The sequence below is a fragment of the Phyllobates terribilis genome, unplaced genomic scaffold, assembly GCF_046119375.1.
Source record: "Phyllobates terribilis strain yellow unplaced genomic scaffold, ASM4611937v1 Scaffold_1__5_contigs__length_1240528914, whole genome shotgun sequence".
Classification (NCBI taxonomy): Eukaryota; Metazoa; Chordata; class Amphibia; order Anura; family Dendrobatidae; genus Phyllobates; species Phyllobates terribilis.
In genome coordinates this window covers 492,993,401-493,009,650 of record NW_027362761.1, presented here as the reverse complement: position 1 = coordinate 493,009,650, position 16,250 = coordinate 492,993,401, and the positions used below count along the sequence as shown (strand labels likewise).

Below are 16,250 nucleotides of genomic sequence, written 5' to 3'. Positions count from 1 at the left end.
GCCGTGCGGCCTCCCGCTGTCTCTGGGGGGCGCCGTGCGGCCTCCCGCTGTCTCTGGGGGGCACCGTGCGGCCTCCCGCTGTCTCTGGGGGGCGCCGTGCGGCCTCCCGCTGTGTATAGATGGCTACGTGCGGCCTCCCGCTGCGTATAGATGGCGCCGTGCGGCCCCCTGCTGTGTATAGATGACGCTGTGCAGCCTCCCGCTGTGTATAGATGGCGCCGTGCAGCCTCCCGCTGTGTATAGATGGCTACTTGCGGCCTCCTGCTTTGTATAGGAGGATTGTGGCAGCTCATATTGTGTGTAGGATCTCATACTGTATATAGTGGATGTTAACATTGAGCACAATTAAGTATGCTAAGACATACAATTAATATAAAAAAAATATTATAATTAATATATTAATATTGTGCCAAATGAATTTTACATGAACTATCACAGGGGATCATGTGACATGTCACGTGATACATCATGTGTGTGTGGGGGGGGGAGGGCCCGCGCCTTCTAAACTGCCCGGGGCCCTTTCTACTCTTAATCCACCCCTGACTGGGACTGTGTGTGAACTTTGATCTGGGGGAAAGGACTAATCTGTTCGGGTGAGCCTGCACTGACATATAGGTGTCCTGCTAATTGAACTGTTTATTTGCTGTGATACTTTTGTGCCCAGAAGAGTCTGTTTTTACTTTGAGTCCCTTGGAGTTTTATGAAAGCAATAAAACTGCACCTGTTTGGACCAAACCGCATGGCCTGTGTGAACACTACCTAATGCCTACCTGAGAGGGTCAATCCCAACAAGGAGCATAGATGGGCTGAAATCAGCATGTATAAATGCTCCATTACTGTAATGAGTCATGTGTCACAATTTATTACATTGTGGCTAAAAATGGCTAAATCTACTCGTCCTTGGGAAATGTGAATGTTTTTGTCTACAAAGGAAGGAAGGTGAACGTCTGCCAAACTCTTCTGCAACTGCTGCTGTTTGTGAGGACATTAGGAATCAGCAGGGAAAATCCAACTTGTCTGATGGAAGCGAAGGGTTACTGTACAATAAGTGCCGAGTGTGAAAATTCCATAATTAAAGATCCATCTATGGGTGAATTAAAATCGTAATATTTGGGACATTTGCAATTTTTCGTATGCGTTTTTCCAAGTCCTACAGAGAAGCCTATGAGAAATCGTCAGAGAAGAAACCCAAACACAGAACATCCGACTGCACAAGAAAATAAATGCCATGAAAAGCTTTTTCTTTTATTACAAAGATGATGTAAATAAAATCTGTCCAATTCTTTATTCAGTATTAGAAACAGGATCTGTTTTTGCTTTTCATTTTTTCCAGAAACAGTGCTGCTCCTGCCTATGAGCTGTCTTATTGCAGTTTGGGTCTATTTACTTCGAAACCTGGACTGGCTGTAATACCAGACACAGACTACAGTCAAGAGTGGCGCTGTTACTGAAAAAAATGCAGACCTTTATTTCTAATTCTGACTAATCCATTGCCATGAAAACTTGTGTCTGAATTTACCAGGAAATAATCCTGCAGATATTATTAGCTAATCACCTATGTATAGGATTGCTCCAGAGTAATTACATGTCTGCTAAGCACTTATAAATGCTACATTTACCAAGGAAGTCAGTCACTGCGATTCTGTATTCTCATCCAACTTGGGGCCTGTCCACACTTTTTGCTTTACTCTTGGTGTCTGCACACTGAACGTGTGTCCATGGACCCCTATACACACTGTGTATGCTGAAGAGCGTCCTAGGAGGATATGCCTCAGCATACTGTATAATGTAGTATACAATGGGAGAGAATAGCAGACATATCCCTAAACAGCACCATATATCAAAGGCAAATATCGTGAAATACTACTGATTTATAGCTCTAAACATATAGATGTGTATAGCGCCTTAAAGGGGTTGTCCACGTTTGTGACGCAAGTCTGCAGTCTGCTCCCCTAAGTACTCATTTTTTAATCCGCCATACCGTTCCAGAGATCTGGACCTTTTTATTTAGTGCTTATTGTTATGGTCTTTGCAAGGGGGCGCGGCTCACATGGTAATAATGCAGAGGAGCCCAAGACACGCCCCCGAGGATCCTGTGAGCCACGCCTCCTGGGACCAGAACAATTAGTACTTAATAAAAAGTCCCCAATCTCTGGATCCGTATGAAGGATTTAAAGAATAGAATAAGCAAAATACTCAGGAGAGCAGTGGAAATACAAGTAGTACAAAAATTGTCTATTTTTCAATAGGTAACAGGTCCTCTTTAAGAAGAATTTCCTCCTTTACTAAACCTCTAATTAAATTTCAAAACCATTAAAATATATACAATAATATCCATCTAATAATAAATAATCATCATCATCATCATCATCAATCCAAACATCTTTTCTATGAACAGTTCACTACGTAGGGCAGAACGGTCATGTCTTTGCTCTCCCAGGCACCAGTTTTTTTTACGTTTCATTTTCACTTGCAAATAAATGGCCAGGTCCATTGCTCCAGCGGTCCCTCGCCTTTGTTTTACATTCCATGAGGTATGGTATGCCGTACTGGCACCTGATCGCTGCAGCGACAGTAGTGTTGTCAGGAAGCACAGTATGTGGCCCCCAAAGCCAGTGACTAACTGCAGCGGTCACGTCAGTACTGCACATCATTGGCCCTGGAATAAAGAAGGGTTGTGACCGTCTTATTTTATTTTTTTTCTGCTGATATATATAATTTTTCCTATTTTTCTTTTCATTTTTCTTTAATGCTCATAGAACATTAAAAGAGGAATTTAACTATTTTACTTACATAGCGCCATTATAGTCCACAGCACCTTACAGATATCCTCAATGCCCCTATTGGGGCTCACAATCAAAATTCCCTATGAGTAGGTCTTTGGAAAGTGGGACGAAACCATGCAAACATAGAGTTAAGGGTACGCTCACACTGGCGTATTTTCTCCCTCGCAAGAGAATCGGGAAGATTATGCTAATCAGGTTCAAACCCAGGATCCCGGCACTGCAATGTTAACCACTGAGCCACCCAGTATTCCTACCTTAGTACTAAGTGATCGTATATTGCTAGGAGATATTAATAATCATTCAATGATTGGCGGCTAAACCTTTGTTACTGCCACCAATGCTGAGAATGAAGGGGCAGCAGCTTTCCTCTGCACAGGGGATTGTCCAGGAAACTGCAGCAGATCTCATTCACTTGATTGGATGTTCACTGCAGCGGGTGGTGAGAAACCCCCCTGCGGAGAGGAAAAGCTGAGGGGATGCAGCGCAGCGGCCCCTTCCTTCTCAGGATTGGTGGCAGGGCCAGGGGCTGCGTCCCCAATAATCATCAGGTGTTGGCATAGCCTAGTAACATATTACCACTAACGGAGATAGAAATAACACTTTAATGGCTATCACTTTGGGAAACCCATGAAGGAAATGTCCTTTAGGCCACGTTCACACGTTCAGTATTTGGTCAGTATTTCACATCAGTATTTGTAAGTGAAAAACCAGGAGAGGAACAATCGGAGGAAAAGTATAATAGAAACACGTCACCACTTCTGTATTTATCACCCACTGCTGGTTTTGGCTTACAAATACTGAGGTAAAAAACTGTGCAAATACTGACCGTGTGAACATGGCCTTAAACGTAGCTTTCTATGACTGGACGGGCATGTGCCCCAGGTTGATGTAGTCAGGTAAGAAACCACAAGCCACTCTGCCATTGCTACATCTTTTAGATAACAGGGAATACGGAAGTGAACGGGATATTTGTACAGGGTAAAGGGAAAGCTTAATCACACATGTCAATATGTCATCATACCCCTTGTGGAATAATGCAGGATATACTGGAATTTTCTATATTACAAGAACAGCTAGTTGGAAAATTAGTAAGAAAAATGTAAATGGGAGCGCTCACGCTGCAGTCAGACATTTCAGACCGCACCTTTATAATTCACCGTGGCCATACTGCAAGATAGTGAATGCTCTTCATATACTTTTATGGCAGCAGTGATTTTATAAAACAAACTAACTTTAATGGATAGTGTAACGTAAAGGGGTTGTCCAAGCGCCACAGTAGATGAATGACCGGTCTCTATCATAGCGAGAAACCGGTCAATGACCTGCAACTGGCCAGACTAGTGTTGTCTCTGGTCCCAGGACGGATATTTAAAGTGTATTTTCCCTGCTGATGTTGTCCTTGGTGGGATTAGAAAGCAAAACAACAGTGCTAACCACTGAGCTGCTGTGCTGCCCCTTCAACATATGTTGTCAAAGTTACAGGACCAGCAAAGTGGATTCATTTTTACCAAATCTCATCTACACGCTGATCAAAAAAAATCTGCATGGGATTAGACGTGTGTGCAGATTTTAATTCTGTATGCTGTCAATTGATCCTGAGGACTTTTACCATGGATTTCTCCGTTTGTAATGCATTTTGCGAAATCCACATCAAAATCTTCATGTTAAACAATCAAATATAGAAGGGAATGCTGCAGAAAATCTTCAATGTTTATTTTATTTTGAAATTGATCACCTCTGTGGATGCCCCCTACCAAAAGAAAACTAAATCCATAGAATCGGAAGTAATAGTTGTGAAGTTGCTTCTATCCAGCCCACTCCATCAGCTCTGTGCAAATATATATGTAGACTAATCATGAAGGAGCAAAAAAAATAAAATAATTGCAAAGGGTTCAAATTAAAGAAATGCAAAAATAAAATGCTACTTTTTGCTGTTTCCTTTCTCATCTATGAGTAGACTACTGCGTATTGCCATTTATTACTTTCTATGGCATCCAGTCCATAGACTTCAGATTACAATCATTTCTATGCCTGATGAAGAGACCCGAGTAGTCTCGAAAGCTTGCAACTTGTTACCATCTTTACAGTTAGCCATTAAAAGGTATCAGCCACTGAGGACTCTCAAATCTAAATATTGTCCTATCTACTGGTTAACACGGTACAAAGAAATATATTTTTCCTACAATAATTTTGCTGTTACTTGAAACATATTTACCAGGCAAACGGCATTCATTAAACTGAAGGCGCCAGATCATAAAGAGTTAAGAGACACCTTGAAAACTTTATTTCTTCCTGTCGCCTTGTCCAGTCATGTATGTTTGCATGCGTCATTATGGGTTTAAGGCGGAGGAAGCACATTACACAGCCCACTGAGCTGCAGTGTTTGACAAAAGACATATGGCATGAAGCCACAGAGGAGACTACACTGCCCGCTCTCCAGGACATCCAGAACCAAGGAGAAGTAAAGAAAAAAGGAATAAAATCCCCTAAGAATGGAAATGGAAGTCCTGCTGGCTCTGATCTTCCTGTCTGTGACTGCCCACAGCATAACCAGTAAGTAGATAAATGTATATCTGTATATAAAATCTGATCCTCCCAGATTTCACGCTAACACACAAGTCGTGACTGATAGCAATAAGCTAAGGAGTGTAAGATTGCAAAATCATAAAAACAAGAAAATCTGGTTTTACTATAGGCTGTAATAGTCAAATGCACTTTATCCCCTTGTAGACTGCACTAGAAAGAAAACTTTATATGTAAATGGAAGGGGTTACTGTCCCACATAGAGGTTGATGGATTGTGTATTAGGAATACAAGTCCAACTTTGTACCTAGAATGATTAATTCTAGTGATCATTCCCAGGTCACAGATCTTCCGACAATACAGGTGTATATACATTTTGAAGAGGTTCTTCAGCATAGACCATGAATGTTTGATTAGTGGTGGCCTGACCTCTAGGAAGCCAGACTGACAGAACAGTGAGGGGTTCACATAAGTTGTCCATGTGGACCAATATTTTTCATCCATATAACTCAAGCTTAGGTTAAAGAGATATTCACTCTCTACTAGACCGTGTTCAATTCCTTGCAGTTTTCTACATCTCAAGTTTCTGTCATTGAATGGAAAGCTTCAATGTGTACTTGCAAAGGTTTAAAATTTGTCCTTAGATCATGGTATATGGACAGCACGGTGGCTCAGTGGTTAGCACTGGGCTCATATTCCATCAAGGAGAACATCTCCTCGTATTTGCGTACATTTCCTCCAGCTTCTCAGGTTTCTCTTATACTCCATAGACATACTGATTGGAAATTTAGACCGTGAGCCCCAATGGGGACAGTGATGAAGAGGTCAATAAAGCGCTATGGAATATGATGGCGCTATCTTACAAAATTAATAATTAGCTTGTTACAGTTTCACCATAATGATCAGGTTGTGCTACAGTTACCGCTCTACCACAAATATTGATCAGAGATCACTGACCATTGGAGTAAGCAAAAATAAATGTGATGATTGAGTTGATGCAAGTTGATTCACACGTTTTATTCCATCGGCTATAACAGTGGTCTGTGGCCGCTGTACAGGAGCGGCAGTACCACCTGTTACCTCCTCTTCTATTGATTAGACAACCTGGAGCAATGTCACATGTGCATCACACCACAACGATGATATCACGCCAGGACAGCTAATCAAAAGAAGAGCTGCAGATGCCGGCAGGTAAAAGGAGTTTCTCAGAGCTTCCGACCAGTGGCCACAGATTACGGTCATGGCTGATGAAATGGAAAGTGTTAATAAAATTTGCATTAACTCCAAGATGGGACATCTGAGTTGAAGGATGTAGTTACTGTAAAATGACAGTTTCTAGCTACTAAAACCCTTTGAATTAAGTTCTGGCATTTACTGTTTAAGTACACTAATAATTGGCCAAAACGACAGTAAAAATATGTATGTTTTAACCTTTAGGTAATGATTCAAGCATGGAGAAAAATGAAGTTCATACTGTGGGCCCGAAGACTTTTCGATTACAGGTGAAGAAACACAAGTATGAGAAGATTGATGACATCTCAGAGGACACATCAACTTGTGGAGCTTTGGAGCCTTCATCGGGACAAAGAGACTCCCTGCCTTCATCAGGACATAAAGCCTACCAGCCTTCTTCAGGTCGTAGAGCCTCACAGCCTTCTTCACGACGCAGAATCCCACAGCGTTCTTCAGGACTTGGAACCTCAAGACCTTCTTCAGTACCAAGAGCCTCAGAGACATCAAGTCATCATGACATCCTAAAACAGCCGGTATCAAGTTCTATCTATAACACGGAGCTGAAAGACACCTATTTTACGGTCTCCAACTCTACGTTGTCGTACTTTAAAAGTTCTATTAGTACAAAACTAATTCCAGCCATATACATCACAGTCACTCTCATCGGGATACCTTCTAATGCCGTAATCCTAAAAATGCTCTTCGCTAGAGAAAGAACGGTCTGCACAGCAATATTCTACACCAACCTTGCCATTTCTGATTTACTTTTCTGCCTCATGCTGCCATTTAAGGCTGCGTACCACCTGAATGGCAACAACTGGATATTTGGAGAACCAATGTGTCGCATCATGACAATTTTCTTCTATGGAAACATGTATTGCTCAATCCTCCTCCTCATGTGTATCAGCGTCAGCCGCTACATTGCTATAGTCCATCCCTTCATATACAGGAGTTTACCAAAGCAGACCTGTGCCCTCCTCCTATGCGCCTTTGTATGGATCACGGTCTTTATGTTCATGATACCATTCTTCATAAACCAACAAACATACAATTTACAGGAGCCGCCCCGAGTCACCTGCAGTGACTTCTATGAAACCTCCGCTGATGCTTTCCAGTTCTTTTTCTTCATATCGCTGACTGTGTTCGGATATCTTATTCCATTCTCGGTAATCACATTTTGCTATGTTTCAATCATAAAAACCTTAGGGACGCATAATCGGAAATGGTATCTGTACCTAAAAATTACCATCTTGATTCTGATTATATTCGCCCTGTGCTTCACTCCAAGTAACATCATCCTCATTATACACCAAGTCAGATACCATTACACCAAGATGGATGACACGTATGTGAGCTATCTCATCGCGTTATGTTTCAGCAGTTTGAACAGTTGTCTAGATCCGTTCCTTTATTTTCTTATGTCTGAAATTACAAAGTCTTCCAACAAATATGCTAAAATTATTAAACTGCAGAAAGAAACGCACATGACGCTGCTCGCTTCCTAGCCCTGGCCAGCCCGCTCGTATACGGTAACCAATATTATTGTGCCATCTGCTGGTCAGTTGTGGAATTGATGAAAATAAATGGGGAATGTTGCAATACAAGAAAACTACTCGGGCTCAGTAGCACTTTACAAGTATCAGCCATTGGACATCAGAGTATCGACTGTTGGATTATGTGCCATGCTGAAAGAATATCCACTATATGAACAAAAGTATTGGGACACATCTTAATCACATAATTCAGGATTTTCATTCAGTCTCAATCTCGGGTGTATAACATCCGGCTTCTCGCCATGCCGTCTCCCTTTCATAACGTGTGATGTCTGGTGGTAAAGATCTCACCTATACCAGCGTGGTCCTGCCACCGGTGTAACAGGTCAGTTCAGGACATTTCATCCTTCCTAAATATTCCCCAATCACCTGCAAGTGATATTATGGAAAAGTGGCAGGAACCACAGAAACTCAGGCACAAAGTAGAGACCAAGTTGTAGAGCAGGTCACCGGGTACAAAAAAAGTCACCAACACTCTGCCGACTCCATAACTGCTGAGTCCAAAGCTCCTTGGGCATTAGTGTCAGCACAAGAACTACACGTTGAGAGCTTCATGACATGGGTTTCTATGGCCGAGCAGTTGCACAAAGCCTTATATCACCAAGCACAATGGCAAGCGTCAGATGGAGTGGTGTAAATCAGCAACTACTGGACTCTGGAGCAGTGAAAACGTTCTTTGTCGTGTCAAATTGTGATTCTCTATCTGGCATCTGATGGACGAGTCTGGGCTTGGCGAGAGCCAAAAAGTCGCCCGCCTGACTGCATTGTGTCAACTATAAAATTTTAAGAAGAAGATATAAGGCTATGGGGCTATTTTTTAACAGCAGTCGGCCTAAGCTCCTTAGTGCCAGTGAAGGGAAATCTTAAAGGTAAGGCCAGACGGTGCAGCTATGGCGCAGGGGCAATGCGGCCAAAGACCGAGCCACCATCTCTATCCTGATGCTTCAGCATACCAATACATTTTAGACAATTGTAGCTTCTGACTCTGTGGCAACAGTTTTGGGAAGGCCCTTTCCTGTTCCCCATGACTGTGCCCCAGTGCTCAAAGCAAGGTCCATATAGGTCTTCTGAGAAGCTGCTTTAGCTGTGAAGGAAGGACCAACTCCATATTAATGCCTAAAGATTTAGAAATGTAATGTGTAATGTGTAGATGTCATCATACTTTTCTCCATATGGTGTAGTTCATAGATTGTGCAAATAAAGCAAGTAGTGTTTCCAGTGCATTTTGCACAAAAAATTGGACATTATATTGCTGAAGTTGTATCTATGGGCAGTTTCTGCTCTTACTTTATCCCTGCTGCTCCACTGAGTATTCTACAGATATAGGTAAAATTAAAAAGTGGCCCTCAGGTAAAGTAAAGACCATAAAAATTATCATGTTGGGCAAATAAATAAAAAGACCCATATCTCTGAAATGGTATAGTGGATTTTAAAGAAAGAGTTGGAATACTCGGGGAGGCAGCTTGAAATTTAAAAAATAAGGAAAAAAACACAACTAATTCTGCAGGGAAACCGTGTGAACCAAGTAGCTGGGCACGTCTGTCCTGGTGACAAGTCCTCTCTATTTGGCGTCTGTAACTACCAAACAGGCTGTGTCAGCAAACTCTGCCTGGTCGGCCATGAAGTGTGGAGAGACACTACAGCGTGCTAGCTGTCACAATGACAGAGGCAGCTTTCCCGTGCTCAGCGAGCTTTATGCTTGGATCGGATTCTAATTAAAAGGGAAACATGTGCAATACTTACTGAATGTCAGACTGCTGCTTTGGCAAATGCACCGTCCAGTGTGCAGTGATGTGTCTCCATGCCTGATGAGATGGAGAAGGACAGCATGCCTGGACAACCTCTTTAAAAGAGCCCTCCCTTATTTTTTTTTTCTCAAAATCTGTATATATGTGTATGTAATGTAGTGTGAGTTTATTACTATACTCACCTAACGCCGCTCTCTCCGGGATCCAGCACCGTTCCGACCCTCTTCTCAGTGACGTCCCCACTCTTCAGATTGTCCGGATCACACTGTGCTTTATGTGTGAGCCAGAAGTCTTTTTTACAATTTAAGTCTATGGAGCAATGGAACAAAGCTCCATAGACTTATATTGTAAAAGTTACTTCTGGGTCATGCAGAGCGCAGCGTGACCAGGAGAGTCTGCAGAGCGGTGACGTCACTGAGAAGAGGAGCAGAACACAGCTGGATATCAGAGAAGATGGAGGTAGGTGAGTACATTAATACACTGACACCACATTACATAAATATATATATATATATATATCCAGTACAGACCAAAAGTTTGGATACACCTTCTCATTTAAAGATTTTTCTGTATTTTCATGACTTTGAAAGTTGTACATTCACACTGAAGGCATCAAAACTATGAATTAACACATGTGGAATTATATACTTAACAAAAAAGTGTGAAACAACTGAAAATATGTCTTATATTCTAGGTTCTTCAAAGTAGCCACCTTTTGCTTTGATGACTGCTTTGCACACTCTTGGCATTCTCTTGATGAGCTTCAAGAGGTAGTCACCGGAAATGGTCGGGGCTCCTTCTGCATCAATTACTGCATCAATGCTGCGTGACATGGAGGCGATCAGCCTGTGGCACTGCTGAGGTGTTATGGAAGCCCAGGTTGCTTTGATAGCAGCCTTCAGCTCATCTGCATTGTTGGGTCTGGTGTCTCTGATCTTCCTCTTGACAATACCCCATAGATTCTCTATGGGGTTAAGGTCAGGCGAGTTTGCTGGCCAATCCAGCACAGTGATACTGTTGTTTTTAAACCAGGTATTGGTACTTTTGGCAGTGTGGACATATAATATATGAGTTTCACTTTTTGTATTGAAGAACTGAAATAAATTAACTTTTTGATGATATTCTTATTTTGTGAGAAGCATTTGTAGATTACAAAGTTTCTTATTTTCACGTGGATTATTGATTTATGGAATAAACATTAAAACGACGGTTACTCTTTAAGAGCAGTGATACTATGGATCCCTTACATATTGTCATGGTTAATTCATCAAAGAAGTCTAAAGAAAAGCCTGGATGTCTTTTTGTTAATAAAATTAAAAAGAAAAAAAAAAAAAATCAAAAAATTACAGGTAAATTTACGGCTAACCTCATCTTTTTCCCCAATATAGTGCAATTAGCATGTGCTTCATGGGGTTTTTGTAATCTTCTGGATCAACATGGCAGATTGTACCTGTGTCTCTTTACTATTATTTTTGCCATGATTATCATGGAACAATGCAACGGTTACAACTAACCTCCGAGCTTTTACAACTGGTTTACACGTCCTGTGATTTTTATTCTCTTTTTATTTTGTACAATGGGGGGAAATGTCGGGAACAACAATAGCTCTGACATAAAACTGAAGGAATAATCTACATTACCATGCAACCAGTCAAAAGACAATGCTCCTCCTTCCTCTCCCTGCACAGTGACCTCTGCACATGTCACAGAGCATGCCCACAACACTTATCCATAAAAGTCAATAAGTATTTTGTATTTTTTTGTATGTCTTGATGCCTGATGTAAAGCAAATCTCTGGCAAAGTTGCAGCTGCTTTGGCTACATGGATGTTCTCAAAACCATGAAAAAAATACAACAAAAATTGTGCAAACAGAAAACAAAAAAATTAAGGGAAAAAAAAAAAAAAAGTATGTGTTTCGTTCTAGTCAGTAAAAAAAAAAAAAAAGCCTTCCCTTTAAGAAAAAATAAAATCGGTTTACCATAACAAGTGGGCAGATGGAAAGGTTGAGAACTACATGTTTTTTGCAGTGTAACAATCGATCAGCGATGTTCAGAGCCTAAGGTGACAGGAGCGGACATGCTCAAATTACCAACACTGGATTCCTGCATTATAAGAGTCACATGCAAAAAATAAAAAAGTGCAGGTAAGATACTTGTGCATTGCAACGAGATAAAAAGGGGTCTGTAAATGTGATATACTATGCTGACAGTTATCATTTATTGACGGCAATTATATTCATTCGATGTTATATCTACTCTACAAACTATTTTATATTGTAATAAAAGTTTATTTATGAGAATTTGATCTTTTTTTCCTCTATGTTTGATTAATAGCGACTCGATTTGGGACCTTTTATCTTGCATTTGTTTCACATATTTTATTGGGGAAAAATGTCATCCATCTGCACTCTTCTTTGGTGGAGGGTTCTGCTGACGTTTGCCCTTACTTTGGTGTTTTTCCCACAATTCACCAAGTTAATTAGAAGTTTTTTTCCCTGCGGCTGACGCCCCCATTGTTGCATGCAGTCTTCGGCTATGTGCACACTAAGGCCCCAATCATCAAGACCAGCGATTTTTTCTCCGGTCTTGACGAGGTGGTGTCAGACGCTCCTCATTCATACACCTCTTCATGAATCTGAAGTGTCGGAGAAGTGGCATGCACCATGTCGGAAAACTTACTGGACTGGAGTAAGACTTCTGGAGTAGAGGGTGCCACAGCTAGTGATGAATTAGAAGAGCTATGGCGTCACAGCCCTGCTGCACCCCTGTTAAACCACAGCTATGCCCGTTTTGGCAGAACTGGGAGAAACTGGTGTGAAAATGCCAAAACTCAAAAAATGATGGCTGAGCTTTGCGTTGTGCCAAAATTGTGCAACTTTTGAAAGCTTTCACGCCACTTTTTAGCCATGAAAGCTTTGATGAACGTCATTTCAGGTACATAGGCAGTGTAACCCGCATGAAAAAGCGCTCAAATATAAAGAAGAATGAACATAAGCATTTCTATGTCAAAACCACTTGCTGTTCATGTGTTCAGTCTTTCCAAATTCTTTTAGCCTCTCCAGGTTTACAAAGACATGAAGTGGTTAAAAGAACTAAAACGATGTCCATTCTTCAAGCTGCTTTCCGCTTGGAAGCCGCTCACTAGTTTATATATACAAAGTAAAAAAAAACTTTTTTATTTTTTTTTTTAATGGCGCAGACTGCTTACAGAAAGATAGCAAAACTCAACTTCTCGGATCCCCCTCATCTCACAATTCGGTGCTCAACTGGTCCTTGCTGGTCTGTGCTGTCTGGTCCCATATCGCCGCACTGGCAATGTTGCTTAGTCAATGACTGGCACCGTAGACCACCAATCTCAGCCAATGGCTGCGGAGGCATTTCTGACAATATCGGTTGTGTATAAACAAAACCAGTAACTGGAAATGAGAAGGGACCGGAAGCGTTGGTATGAGAGCTGCGGGGGATTGATGATTGCTACCTTATTTTTTATCAATGTGAGACATTTTTTTTTTTTTTTTTTTAAAGTAATCCCTTGTGAAAGCCCCTTAAAAGCCTGAAAAGGAAAACAGCTAATTACATACAACACAGGAGTTTGCAATCATTATTTTTAGTCATATTGTGCAAAAAAATTTTTTTTAATCCACGTATGACAGATGGAAAACCATCTTTAAGGTTAATGACATATTCTGATGACTATAGTGCGGCATTTGTAAGATATGAGATTTTAGTCTCATAGGTTTACGTTCCTAGAAAACAGCAGATGGCAGCAGAACCCAAAATAAGGGTTAACCGGCCATAAAATGTAAGAAAAACAGCATCTTCAGAAAAGGAAAGAAACATCTGCATGTGTGAACACAACAGATGTGAACCATTATACAATATACGTCCCAAAAGATACATCGTGATATCCTACCACAGCGACTATATTTATTTTAATTACGCTGGCAATATACATGGGGTCCTCAACACTTCTCGTCATTACTCCAGCAAGTAAACACATCTCCGGAGCCAATAATAGGTCCTTGTTTCCATGGAGCTCGATAGTCATGTTATGGAGACAGTTACGGAATTTTCCTTCCGTTATGAACATAAAATGTACCGTATGACGTTCATCGTGATAATAGATATATACGCTGCCCATCTGTTCAGTTCTGAGAAAGCAAGAAGTTCTCCTTGGTCCTTTTATAGCAAAAATGTGAATACTAGATCTTCAGTAATTCACATGAGATGTTAAGTGAAAAACAAGAAGAAAAACAAGGATACTGTTACCTAAACACTCTAAGGAGGCAGGTGTGCAGTACCCCACGGCAGCCACTACAAGTAGACGGTCAAGCTCGGCAAGTAAGTACTTTAGGCTGGCGGCTGCCACCACTGGGACTGAGAACAGCTCGGCGGGGGTGCCGGGAGTCGGACTACGGCCGATCAGACATTGATGACCTATCTCAAGGATAGCCCATCAATGTAAAAGAAGTGGACAACCTCTTCAAAGTGAACCTAACAGCTGATACATGCTGTTCAATCCAATTGGACATTCAGCTTCTTCCTGCCCACTGCCCTGACCTGTTTCTGCCTACGTGCGCGTATAAGGAGAGACCTGTCAATCCAAAGCAGCAGGCGGGGAGGAGTCGCCTGGGACCTACCTAGTCCCCAGTGCTGTGTGGTCACCCGGTGGCTTTTAAAGTATGATTTTCGTTGAAACGCAGCAGTGTTTCAGAGTCAAACATGCCTGGCTGAGATCATACAGCCAATGCCTGATACATGCTACCGATTGATTGGGCAGAATGCATCAGCTGTCAGGATAACTTTAAAGGCTCTCTACTAAACAGGCTGATCATGGGGAGTTTCACTGGCTGAACCTTCAGCGATCAGTTTTATACGGTAGAGGAATCTATAAGTGTTTTATTTCCTCTACAATACCAGCACAGGTATAATAAAGTATTAAAACTTTGGGGAGCGCCACAGAGGAGCTCCGGCAGGCTCCACTTTTTGGAGAGGCTAAGATTCAAGTAGCCAGCGGCTGATTTGTCATCTGAGTTACTGCCACCAGTTCTTATGCAAAGCGCAGTAGTCAAAAATAACTTCTCATTGAGCGCTTTGTTCTGCATAAGCAGAAGACAAAGATGACAGAAGCTGAGCAAGACTGCATGGTATCATGTGCACTACACACACGCTGCACTGTGTTCTCTACTTATCCTTTCACTTGTAAATTTGGGTGACAGATACGTTGGATGAGCTGTCCAAAATTGAAAAAAATATGTCCTCTGCAAAAAATAAATAAATCCAAAACACTACACTTTTTCCCCAATCCTAAATAATGGTATAGGGGTAGGGTTAGAGATAAGGCTAGGGTTATAAAATTGTTATTTAAACAACCCGGGAAAAAAAATGTATTAAAAATAGAAAGTAAAAAAAAAAAAAATACAAGAATTTGAAAAATTTTATACTGAATCTCAGAAAAATGCAGAAACAAAAAGAGGACAAAAGGAGCAAGATATCAAAGTTCAATACTTGACTGGTGGAAGGTAGTGCTATTGATCCATGGGTTAGGGCCTGGTGGCACAAAATACTTTTTTCACCCTGATACACATTTCAGGCTCTGTTTAGATATAGAAAAATTATCCTTGATATTTTCTGAACGTGACCAATTTTATGTATTTTTTGAATAGTGTAACCAGAATTTTACCAAAACTCCCAGGTTACCCAAATCCTCTGACTCTGCTCAAAGCATACACATCTCATAGACTACCAGATACTACTGATGTGACTGAATCTGTCTACACCAAGAAAGGCCAACAATAACCTACTTGTAATATCTGAAACATAGTAAAATATCTTCCAAAAAATATGTCCAAAAAAAAACTGAACCAGTATCTACCATTTATACAGTGATACTGTTCTGCGGGGAATAATGCTTCAAAAAATCAAACCCTTCCTAATTTAGACACCGCCCCTGAGCTCTTAGGTCTCAACATCTGGAGACTTTTTCTTACAATAGCTATTGTATGGTCTTATTATAAAAAGAATGTCCTTGCACAATTATTGCAGAAGTTATGCTCACATGGTTTTCTGCAAGTCCTACAATGGTGGACTATCATCTAATAGGTATAAAATCCACATAAACAAGCTACATAAATCATATGTTGGAGCTTTCAAGGATGGGTCTACTACACACCATTATTACAATGTAATATATACATTACTTCCCTATATACAATGACTTACCCAAGGATTGCCAAGACATCCTATAATATATACAGTTTTAACATGATATTGCCAATTGGGACATATCGTACTAGAAGGGTATTCAGTCTCCAAACATTTCCTCTTTGGGAAGTAAGAAGGTCGGTGACATGGTTGCCAAATGTGCAAAATTGCCTGGACTGATCATAAATAATAGGGCCCTTTTT

At 41.0% G+C, this 16,250-nt stretch overlaps 2 protein-coding genes across 5 annotated transcripts in view; one reads left to right on the top strand and one right to left on the bottom strand.

The window, feature by feature from the left end:
• Window positions 1-16,250, bottom strand: part of IQGAP2 (IQ motif containing GTPase activating protein 2) — a 366,951-nt gene that overhangs the window by 87,691 nt on the left and 263,010 nt on the right. The gene's annotated exons all lie outside the window — the stretch shown is intronic.
• Window positions 5,092-11,798, top strand: F2RL2 (coagulation factor II thrombin receptor like 2). The gene is made up of 2 exons (XM_073680155.1): window positions 5,092-5,339; window positions 6,747-11,798. Exons 1-2 carry the CDS (start codon window positions 5,279-5,281, stop codon window positions 8,045-8,047), a joined length of 1,362 nt encoding a protein of 453 aa, XP_073536256.1. The 5' UTR covers window positions 5,092-5,278; the 3' UTR covers window positions 8,048-11,798.